General features: G+C 43.0%; 1 protein-coding gene across 3 annotated transcripts in view; it reads right to left on the reverse strand.

Annotated features, from left to right (window-relative positions):
* The window catches only part of TIAM1 (TIAM Rac1 associated GEF 1), a 206,308-nt gene that overhangs the window by 63,778 nt on the left and 130,418 nt on the right, over positions 1 to 12,112 (reverse strand). For all 3 annotated transcript variants that reach the window (XM_032631281.1, XM_032631279.1, XM_032631280.1), the window contains 2 exons: positions 7,713 to 7,794; positions 2,057 to 2,143 (listed from right to left, as the gene is read on the reverse strand). In XM_032631281.1, coding sequence (XP_032487172.1) covers positions 2,057 to 2,143; positions 7,713 to 7,794 — 169 coding nt within the window. The remainder of the gene's footprint in view (positions 1 to 2,056; positions 2,144 to 7,712; positions 7,795 to 12,112) is intronic.

Genomic DNA, 12,112 nt, shown 5'->3' on the forward strand with positions numbered 1-12,112 from the left:
GAACACCAATGGCTGGCTATAAACGAGGAGGCAAACAGTGAACGGAAGCTGAGGGAGAAGGATGTTTTATAATCAGAGACGCCCACAAAGAGGCCGTATGGTCCACAGGGAACTCTCCGTTATCGGGAGGTCTTCACATAGCGGTTACCTTTAACATCAAGTATCTCTCCCGACACAGCCCTCTGCAGGTGGGATACTGGGAATAGTTTGCCACCCAGGTGGACAAATGGGCATCACTCTTGCATCCGCAGAGAACAGTGTCATATGGGGCAAGGGAGTTGCAGCAGACGACCGTTTGTTTTTATCTAACACCAGTGTTCCTGGATTCAAAGGACTAAAACAGGATGTGACTAAAAACCAGGGCAGCGTATTTCCCCACCCCCGCACGCCAACCGGCACATTCGTGCTGAAAGAGATAAAAATCAGATTGGGGTTTAAAGGGGACTAAACCCCGTCACCTCTGCTCTTAGCTGAGATACGCTTTGAATGCGTCAAACTCTGGCCTCTGGACTGCCTTTGGCCTCGAAAATATGGAAGGAAAGTGAAGGAAAATCCTTGTCCATGGCTGTTAGCAGTGGATAAATTACTTGGACTTTGTTGCCGATTGGGCACACCTTTGCCATCTCTGTGCAGAGCCAAGTCTGCGGGTAGCACTTCTCCGGTGCTGACAGCACAGGGCAAAGTACGCTGCACAGGGAGCTTGTAAGCCATGAACACGCAGAACTAAGCTGCCCCAGAACATGGGAGGAGGTGGGAAAGGTAGGCAGGCATTCCATCCTCTCCCAGCTGCTCCAGTGTCCTCTAGCAGAACAGATACAGGTATCACATCCAAGTGTAACTGACCAAGACATGTTGGACTTTCATATTCAATGGGCATTATTTTGCCACTGCCTGGATGAAGCTAAAAATTCCATAGCAAAAAGAATGAAATGAAGGTGGATTTTAAGCCCTACCTACCTGCCCAGGTTCCCCCCAAAAGTCATGTCCACCCAGAACGTGACGTTATTTGGAGAGAGGGTCTTTGCAGATGTAATTAAGTCAGGAAGAAGTCATACCAGAGTAGGGTGGGTCCTAAAGCCAATGACTGGTGTTCTTGTAAGAAGGCCGTGTAAAGATGGGGAGACACATGGGAAAGAGGGCCATGTGAGGACAGAGGCAGAAATCAGAGTGATGCTGCTACAAGCCAAGGACGCCACGGGCTACTAGCAGCCAGCAGAATCTAGAAAGAACCATGAAACAGATTCTTCCTGCAGAGGCTCCAGAAAGAAACAACCCTGCCAATACCTTGATTTCAAACTTCCGGCCTCCTGATGAGAATACATCAGGAGGCCGGAAGTTTGAAAGGCCTCTGTGTGAGAATACATTCTATTGATTTGAATCACCCAGTTTGTGGCAATTTGCTACTGCAGCCCTAGGAAACTAACGTAGGAAGCAAAAACTCTAGGTTGAAATGATTCTCTCAGAGTAGAAAAAGTATGGAGAGCTGGGGTTCCACAAGTAGCCTAGACAGACAACACTATGAGCCCTTCTAGGGCCGCAGGCAGGGTGTAGCAGAGAAGAGCTCTCTGAGGAGGGCAGGAAGTCAGGATCCTGAACCCCTAGGTTCTCTACTTCTACAAAGATTCCTCTATGAATGGCAGCAACAGAACATGATGGAGCTTTGCCAGCTCAGGCAAGGGCCAATGTCAGCTTCAACCAGGGCAGACCAAAGCACAGAGGGGTCTTCCCGAATAATCTGCTTCAAGAAGATCTCTGGGACCTCCATTCCATCCCAGATGGTAGGGAAGGACCACCACTTCTGAGTAGAAGGGAATTTCCCATCAACCCCATGGAGATGGGCTCAAAATCCCATTTAAAATCCAAGAAGGCAACATTCCTTGCACAGTTGAGCTGATGGAAATAATACTCGTATTCCCTGGAAGAGTTTTCGATGAGACAACATTTAAATACTCTTCAGGGGTGAACCCTTTGGGCATATCCTTCTCATCCACCAACTAGAGAAACCCAAAAGGGAACTGAAGACAAACAAGTCAAGACAAGACACTTGATAACTTACCTTTCTTGGAAGCTAAGCCAGTTTCCTTTACGCTATTCACGTAGAGCCTTCGAACACCATCTTCTTCCACAGAAGAAAGTGAAAAGCCTAGGAAACACAGGGACAGCCAGGTAAGGCTCACACCCTCTGAGCGTTGAGCGAACAATAAGAAGAATCTGCTGTGAACTAGGTATGTTCATTGCCTGGGGTTATAGTTTTTCCTTGTTCGTATAGTTTCACAAAGCAGAAAAATGTATGTTTAGATCACTCTAAAAGAAGTCACTGTAAAAATTAATATTACCAGGTACATCTATCTTCAGACAACCTACCTACCAACTCAAACGGAAGAAAATGATTTTGGTTTACCCTGCTTGCTAATAAATGCCATAGTTTCCTTTTTTTTTTTCACAGCTCCCTCCATAGCACAAAACAGAAACAATCAGCTTATCTCATCTGGGTCCCCTTGACTTTTTTCGGCAAATCTACGTCCTAGGACATGTCACAACAGAACAACCGTACGCTGTGTGTTCATCCATATATATTGCTGTGTGGACACTGCTTTAAGTAGTAAAGTTCTGCAAACAGGGAGAAGTAGCAACAAACTTTAGAAATCCTTCTTCATATTGAAACTGATGGACTGCACATTCTCCTAGTGTCTGATCATAAGATTATCTTATACCTGTCTCGGCTTCCAGAGCTCAAAGCCCATTCGTTAATTAATCTTGGGTTTTGCTACATCCTTCGGAAAATAAGGCAGAACAAGGCCCTGAGGTTCTAAGTGCTCCCAATCCTGTGGCTACAAGACTTGGTCGCGTCTGTTTCTAGACAGTCTCACGTAAAACTCTTTCTGATCAATCAGTGGAATGTCCACAACCAACACCGACTTTCCCTCAGGATAAAATACTTTGGTAGATAATCTTAAAAGGGCAATGGAAATTAATACAATTGTAAAGATATGACACAAATGATTTCAGCTCTGGGAGAAAAATAAGGCTTAGGCAAAGGAAGAAAAACAGTGGTTTAAAAAAACAAACAGGCAACTAACGACAAAATAGAATAATTAATTAAAAGACTGGGGCCCAGGGACTCACTGAGACTTCTCAGTTCATGTCATAATGAACACATGTTTTTTTGTATCATTCACAGGACCAGGAAATAGATACCCACACGTAGGCAAAATTGTCAGATGCCGTCACCCACTAGGGTACCGAAACTCCCTCGGATAGGGAACTATACGAGCCTACCCCCTGAGGACTTTCCAAAGTCTTTACTTTATTCTCTTATTTTAAATTCCATTCTTACAGCAACTTCTAACTTTCAGATTACTCTTCAAGAAGTCCCACTGAAATAAAAATAATTTTAGACACGAGCCACTTCAATGACATTAGCCTTAACGCAGGTGCATCGCAGCGGAGATTTTCTTTTTCTTTTATCTGTTAGAATAGATAAGAATCAAGGACTACAACAGGGAGAGGATGAAGAGAATTCATTAAAATCCAGGCATTTCCTTTCTAAAATGCTACCATTTTATAAAGTTCTGAGACCAAATTTTTTAATTCAAATTTTATTCTATTAAAAATAAAACGAACACATTGTCAGGAGAGGTGATGTGTTGACAGCCTACCGCAAGTCACCTTAAACCAAAGTCAGTGGAGATGGGTATTCATGTGCTACCTTCCTTCCTTACTACGAAGGATGTCAAGAGTCCCAAGGAGCAGCCTCCATTTCAAGATGCCAATAATTTGCACAATGGAGGGAAGGTGGGGATTATAACCATCTCCTACAGTAACAAATATGTACTCATTTGTATTATTTTTTAGATTCCATATGTAAGTGATATCATACAGTATTCGTCTTTCTCTGTCTGACTTATTTCACTAAAGCTGTGAAATAATATTCTCTGGGCACATCCATATTGCTACCAATGGCAATATTCCATTCTTTTCTTTGGCTGAATGATATTCCACTCAATCCACGTGCAGGCTATTGTAAATAGTGCTGCTACGAACTTTGGGGTGCATGTATCTTTTTGAATTCGTTTTCGTTTTTTCCGGATATATATCCAGGAGTGGGATTGCTGGATCATATGGTAGTTCTATTTTTAGTTTTTTAAGGACCCTCTATACTGTTTTCCATAGAGGCTGCACTGATTTACATTCCCACCAACGGTGTAAAAAGGTTCCCTTTTCTCCACATCCTTGCCAAAATTTGTTATTTGTAGACTTTCTGATGTCAGCCGCACAAGTCAGAATATTTTTTTCTTTTAAATAGGACAGCAACAATCTAATTCCCAGCAGACAAATGTAATGCGGTCCAAAATGACTGCCAACAGAAGACAGAGAGAGTTATTCAATATAAACCCAATATATCCGATACCCATCAGAAGGCTTAGAATTACAAAGACCAGGAGGCACCGTGAATGGCATATGACCTTGAGAATGAAGGAAGTGATTAAAACTGAGTGAAGAAACGAAGAAGACAGACTCATATGTTAAATAACCAGAAGTTTCCTCATACTGAAATTCATGACCAAAGAAAATTCAGGACAACAAAGTAAACAAAATAGAAGTACTCAGAACCAGAGTCCAGGACACAGTGAAAGAGAGAAAGTGAGAAAAGTGCAGACACCTCTGACATAGAGGGGACACAAGACCAAAAGTCTAATAGTCTAAGCAGTCCCCAGAGAAGAAGGAATACTCAGTTGCTGAAATGATGCATTCATCCACTTCAAGGCGGCCTAGGGGATCATGCTTAGTCTATTACAAAACTATTTGAACTAACTTCAACAACAAGTCTGAGAGAGTCCTGAGGGCTGAGGTAGAGGGAGGGGCAAGAGAGAGAAATTAGGCAAGTGTTAAATCTTTCCACTTGTTTAGTCAGTGGAATTATTAAGTCATGATTTCCTCCCTAAAGCGTTCTACAATAGAAAGCAGCATCTGGTTTAGAGTTAGATCTTGTATGTGTGCTGATGTGTGCTAGTAACTTACATATACTGAAATTGATGTATAGCGGGAAGCTGCACTTAGGTGCTAATGTCAGAGAGAGGTGGGCTGAATTTAGAATCCTTGGTAGATTCTCAGGTCAGAGACAACCAGGTCTTCTTAGGACTGGGGGACTCTTTTAGCTACTTGTGGGAACGCCTTCTGCCAACATCGAACTGGGCACTGAGAATAAAGGATTTTACCTAAGGTTATTAGCCATGCATGGTGGCCTTCCAAGGTGAAGTCCAGGAACCACTACAGATAGGCTGTAACTGACAGCGATGTAAGGACAGAAAGCAAGACTAAGCACTGCGAACCTCATCGTCTGACACCGCCACAACCGCTAAGCAAGGGATTTTGTAGTTTACAAAAGCAGGGGTGCTCCATGACAGATCAGAAATGCAAACAAAACCCCCAAACCCCTGCTTCTTTATGTCAGGTCATGTGAGAAGCACGGCCAACAGTACCCTCTGGGTTGATGTCTGATGCCCTGTAACAGCTTCAGCATGGAAATCTAAACAGGTTCTGTGAGTACTTCAGCCACTTTAATTAAAAAAAGTATAAAAAATATAGCGGTTCTATGCCCAGTTTCTATTTCTGAGTCCCCAAACCAAACCAAACCATCTTCTTTTTTTCTTTGGCTGCGCTGCACGGCACACGGGACCTTAGTTCCCCAACCAGGGATGGAACCCACGCCCCCTGCAGTGGAAGCGCAGTCTTAACCACTAGACTGCCAGGGAAGTCCCCAAAACCAGTCCACCTTGGCATTTGACTCCAAGAGCTGTGAAATTCAGCCCTCTCTTGCTTCTTGCTACATTTTCCCCTTACGCAAGAGAAAGTAACTAAACCAAAGACAAAAGAGTAAGGGATATGGTAAAATTCAGTTTGGAGGACCCAGATGCTTATTTGTAGCACTGCTACCAATTACTGCTTTAATTACTGAGGTCGTGCTTCTGCTGCATAAGAAGCCTTCAGACACATGTATCCCTTGCTGTCAAAAACGTCCTCTGGCTTTAATGCTGTCTTTAGTTTTAAGGTCAAGAAGTAAACAGCGTGAGGGTGTAACGCAAGTGGCCAGGGGTTGGAAATTCGGTTCTCTTCATTAGGCCAAAGCACGCCAGTGAGTGCTCTGAGAGGTGGACTGGCTGCCTGCGGGAGAGGCTTCGGCAGGAATACTGAAGATGCTGCTGCCCGGTAAAGGGTTTGAAGGCTTTCAAATGTGAAAAAGCCTAATAAGTTAATTCAGAGAGAAATACGCAGTAAGCAAGCATATGCAGTGACCTTCATATCTTTCCACCAGATCTTCTAGTTCTCCTCTTTTCCAGTACATAGTAGGACTACTCTTCTGCCCACCTACCCATCCCCCCCCTCCAGTCACGTGCTTTGACAAGTGAATTGGGAGTGAGCCAGCACCCAAATCACCACCTTCCCTCTTTCTCCTTTGCCAAGAGACAGACAATGTCCCAGGTGGCAGGTGCCGCAGGCCTGGGTCCTAGAGGGAGGATAACATACAGAAAGGGTCCCAGCCAACCCACAGAGGATGCATGGTGAACAGGAGAAAGAATTTCACTGTTTGGAGCCGCTGGGCTTTGGTGACTGTCATTGTCTCAGCTAACCTCGCCCTCCTGACTGATCTAGCCCTGATATAGCATATGGGTTTCCCTATGTATTTCACTCGAGCACCAACTTCACTACTATCCAAGTCATAAAGTGTAATGCTAAAACGACTAGTCTTAAATCTATGGAAAGGATTACATACTTAACTACACCAGAAGGTAGACAACAGGAAAGCCTTAACATAGCAAGCCTGACTGCTATTCTCTGAAAGGCCTGCTTCTCAGTTTGGATCCTGGCTGGCATCTGGGAACTTGGATTTTGGGAGGGTTCCCAACACCCTAATGTAGCTCATTGTGTCTAAAATCTGTACAAACAATGTGGTTTGCGCCGAACACCTGCTTTCCTCCTGGGAGGCTGGAATTTTGGTCTATGCTGGGCAGAGGGTGCCTCCCTGACCAGCCTCTCAATAAAATTCCTGGGCACTGAGTCACTAACAAACTTCCTACCAGACAACAGTTCACACGCATCGTCACAGCTTGTTGCTGGGGGAATTATGGACTTCTGTGTGACTGGGGAGGACCCTGCAAGCTTGTACCGGGTTTCTGCGCTCTTCACCCCACGTGCCTCTCCCTTTTACTGATGCTCTTTTGTATAGTTTTGCTGTAATAAACTGTGGTCATGATTAAGCTGAGTCCAGCGGGTCCTCTTAGTGAACCAAAAAACCCAGAGGTGGTCTTGGGGACCCCAACTCCCACCAAAACAAGTTCCTTTAACATCATTTGTGAGGGAAAGGAGCATAATACATATATTTGGGGGATAGAGGTGCGAAAGGATCATTTCTTCATTACTAGGGTATATCATAAGATAAAATAATCTCCTCCCAATGGATCCATTTCTTTTCTATGACGGGCGAACCCCGATGATTAAAGTTAAGAAATGTAAAGCTAAAACCTTCATCATACCCAGGGTAAATATCTTTTTCCCCTTACTTTGGCTGCTGGGCAGAGCACAGAAGCCAGATGGGCTATCTGTTTTAAATAGGCCCCAAAGGCATTTTATTGAATTGTAAATAAGTGCATGTTTACACAGGAATTGTTTTAAAGTGAAGAACACCAAAGATCAAAGAAAAGGAAACATACCATAATTATCACCGGCTGTATCTGACTTCTCAATCTGGATGTTCTGAGTGACTTTTGGACAAATTTCAATTTCTTTGTACAGCTGAAAATGACAAAGAGAAGCCTAATTAAGACTTCATTAAAAATAACTTAGAAATAGTCATCAATTTGTAAATCTATTTTTTCAGAATTTGAAATCAAATTCCATCACATCCTAGTATCTTTCTTGAACTGACCCCATTAAGACTCAAAGTGGAAACTTATAACTCACATTCCCAGATTTAGCTCTGGTTCCAGTTTCTAAATAATTCCTTGACATCACTCTGCATGTCTTTTCCCACCCTATTATCTATCACACATCTGAAAAATAATGCTAAGGTAATCGAAAATCTTCAGTACTGGGGAAAAAATTATTAACATCAAAAAGAGGTGAGAAAGATCTTGATATGGGATCCATAGAAATAGGAGAAATCTCTGTGCTTCCATTCTCTTCTGTTCATATACCATTTTGGCTCAAAAAGTCCACAAGAGTACAAATATGCAGAGAAAAATTATAGCATTAAAACAGACGACAGATTATATAAATGACAGTATTCTCTTTTAGCCATTAGATTATACCAAATTACTGCAAAAATTGAAGTACATAAATTAATCACCTCTCTCAGAAACCCAAGAAAACATGGAAAAAAAAATAAGAGAAACAGTTCACAGAGAAACTTTATTTCAATTAATTTAAGTTATACTTCATGCTTAGATGTCTGGACCTAGCATCATCATGGACGGTAACTTATGAAGGTTTTACCATGTGTTCTTGCCCCTCACATGCTCTCTCTGAGACAAATGTGATCCCCATTTTACAAATGATGAGAAAAAGGCTACCTTTCCTAAGGTCAAAAGGCCAGCCTGGGCAGAGCTGGGATTTGAACCCAGGTCTCACTTGCTCCAGCCCTGAAGTTCTCCCGATTACACTATAATGCCTCCCAGACTGTTTCCTGGTGGGACCCAGGGGTACCACAGTAAAGGGTACCAAACCTTACTTCTTCAGTAAGTAAGCCAAAGGCCACTTCCAAACTTTATGATAGAAATTCCAAAACATATTGACGTGTCAAACGCTCATATAGAACTTAAAATTTGTCATTTAATTTCAAAACGAAAATCTATTTTGAGCCAAAGTCAATAACAGAAAACTGTCCTTTAGTGTTAAAGAGAAGTCTCGGTGATTATTGAAACTTGCCCCCATCTCAGTCATTTGTCCAGAAATAATTTTGTTCAGACAAGTATGAAAAAAATGCAGGTTTCTTTCTCTTCACTTTCTTAGGGCAGTTGACAGGTGGGATAAGTGAGCAGAATGTTTAGGATTTAGGAGTCTGGAAAACAGGCTGCTGTATTACTAGAAAGCCAAGGGGTGGGGCAGGGACTGGGAACATTGACCCAACAGCCTAGATCCTCTAGAACTCCCTAATTTAATGCAACTTCCTCCAAATGCGTAACTTCATGTTGAGGGCATAACTTCATGTGGTTTTCTTTCTATACTTCAGAAAAAGTTTCAAACCAATGCATTCTGAAGTTAGAAGAAATCAGTTCTATTAGATCTACTGATCTTTAGTTCAGAAAATTACAGTCACCAAAACTATACATACCAAATATAATCAATTTTATGATTATTTTGTAATGTCATGGAATGCTCAATAAAATGTTATGAAATGTATTCACTTCGACTTATTTTGAACCTTAGTTTTATTTTTTCAATTTCCTTGAGAGCCAAACTCTCCCCCTAGGTGGCAGTATATCACCGCTTGTTCTAATCATCTCTGGAAAATTCCAAATGGTTGTCCATAGATCCCGTGGGAATTTAGCTTTGTAAATAATTTTTGCTATTCTTTTATAATATTACTTCCTCTCTTCTTTGTAATTGGTGTGAAAGTCTTTGTGTTTTTTTACCAGTTTCAGACAATAACTTAGTATAATATAGACAGGGCCCTTGACCACTGTCCTTAGGCTGGCTGGACTAAAATTGGGTTTGGTAAAAATCTCTAAAACCTGTAAAATTTCAAGAAGGAGCTGCACTTTATATTTCTGATGCAGTCATAATATCTGAAACCAGAAATTTCGAAATTTCGTAGTTTTAAATGTATCTTTAGCAAAGAAGTATCACACACATTCCATTTACTTATTAAATTTATTTATTTATTTTTGGCTGTGTTGGGTCTTCATTGCTGCACACAGGCTTTCTCTAGTTGCGGCGAGCGGGGGCTACTCTTTGCTGTGGTGTGCGGGCTTCTCGTTGCGGTGGCTTCCCCTGTTGCAGAGCACAGGCTCTAGGCGCGTGGGGGGCTCAGTAGTCGTGGCTCGCGGGCTCTAGAGCGCAGGCTCAGTAGTTGTGGTGCCCGGGCTTAGCTGCTCCGCGGCATGTGGGATCTTTCCCGGACCAGGGCTTGAACCCGTGTCCCCTGCATTGGCAGGTGTATTCTTAACCACTGCGCCACCAGGGAAGCCCCCCTTTATTTTTATGAAATCAGTGATGCTGCATGTTTTCCCTCTTTTCAAAAAGCAGATTAAACACCATCAGACGTTAAGAAACAATCTGATTACCCTGGCACTTGAATTATCACGAAATCACATTCATTTCCTACCAGGTCTCCTTGGCGTGCCTGGTCCAAGCGACCATCACCCATGGCCTGAACGACAGCTCACTAGCCTCCTGCCTGCTCTCCCAGCTCTTTCCCTAAGGCCCTAAGGTTCATAGGCCACACAGTAGCCACAGCAAGCCTATTAAGACAGGAGTCAAATAATGCCCTTCCTCTCTGGGGACTTCCCTTCTCACCTGGGCCCTAGAAGCCCTCCTGGTCACTCTTCTGCATCCTCCCTCCTTGTGCATCCAAACCCCTCCCCACCCCACCTTCCCTCTCCCCACCACTCCCTCACTTACCCTCCTCACTGATCCTCCTCAAACATGAGTAAACTACCTCTACTATCACCCCCCTCCCCTTGCCAGGCCTTACCCAGCTTTGTCTCCTGAGCCTAGAACACTTTCCTCCAAAATACCTCTATGACTCACCTTCTCACCTCACTCACCACGCTGTTCAAACATCACACCTAAAGGAGCAGCGCGATCGCTTTTAGATGCCTATCTTTCTCTATCTGTTTGTCCTAACTTTTTCCTTCCCCACTCTTAACATCCCGGGAAATATTACACATTTACTTGTCTTTGTTAAAAATATTTACATGTTTTTATATCTGTATCCACAAACTTGAATGTATTTTCCATGAAGAGTAGAGATTTTTCTGTGTATCTCAGTGCCTAGAACAGCTAGCATGGTGCCAGGAACACAATAAACACTAAATAAATATTTGTGGGATGAATGAATGAATCAATCAGTCAGTGTTTCTGCAAACTCTTTATTCCCACCTGTCACTTTAAGAAAAACATATTTAATATGGGTTTTCAAAAAACCCAGTGCCTCCATATTCATTATCATTCTACAGATTGGACCCAATAACCAACTGATCATGAAAAAGTAGCCAAACGGGTATTACTTATATTAGCAAAGCAGATAAGTAGAAAACTAACTATTCATGGTCTTTCATAAGCAAAAGAAACCCCAGCCCCACCAAATAAATGCACTAGACCCTCCAAAAAGATCTTTAAAATGTAGTACACACTTTCGCTAATAACTATTGACTTTACTACTCAAGAATACTTGACAAAACAGTAGCAGAGAATAAAATGTTTTGGGACAGTCATCTATGAAGGAGTCATTTTTCAGGACAGGACTTCAAACATTTGTGAGCTTCCCTAGTCCATCAAAAATAAAATGGAGGGGCTTCCCTGGTGGCGCAGTGGTTGAGAGTCCGCCTGCCGATGCAGGGGACACGGGTTCGTGCCCCGGTCCGTGAGGATCCCACATGCCGCAGAGCGGCTGGGCCCGTGAGCCATGGCCGCTGAGCCTGCGCGTCTGGAGCCTGTGCTCCGCAACGGGAGAGGCCACAACAGTGAGAGGCCCGTGTACCGCAAAAAAAAAAAAAAAAAAACACCCTATCAGTGAGTGACAATCAAGCTGCATCTTATGGAGTAGACTAGACATAAGCAACACACTTCAGGTGTCACTGTCTCCCATCACCCCCAGATGGGACCATCTAGTTGCAGGAAAACAAGCTCAGGGCTCCCACTGATGCTGCATTATGGTGAGTTGTATAATTATTTCATTCTACACTACAATGTAATAATAATAAAATGCACAATAAAAGTAATGCGCTTGAATCACCCCAAAACCATCCCCCGCCCCCCGGTCTGTGGAAAAACTGTCTTCCACGAAACAGTTGTCCCTGGTGCCAAAACGTTTGGGGACCGCAGTTCTAAATTATGACTGTAATGCTGGAAACACAACTGTCTGTATACATTTGCCAAAACTCATGAAATT

The sequence above is a fragment of the Phocoena sinus genome, chromosome 4 (assembly GCF_008692025.1).
Source record: "Phocoena sinus isolate mPhoSin1 chromosome 4, mPhoSin1.pri, whole genome shotgun sequence".
NCBI lineage: Eukaryota > Metazoa > Chordata > Mammalia > Artiodactyla > Phocoenidae > Phocoena > Phocoena sinus.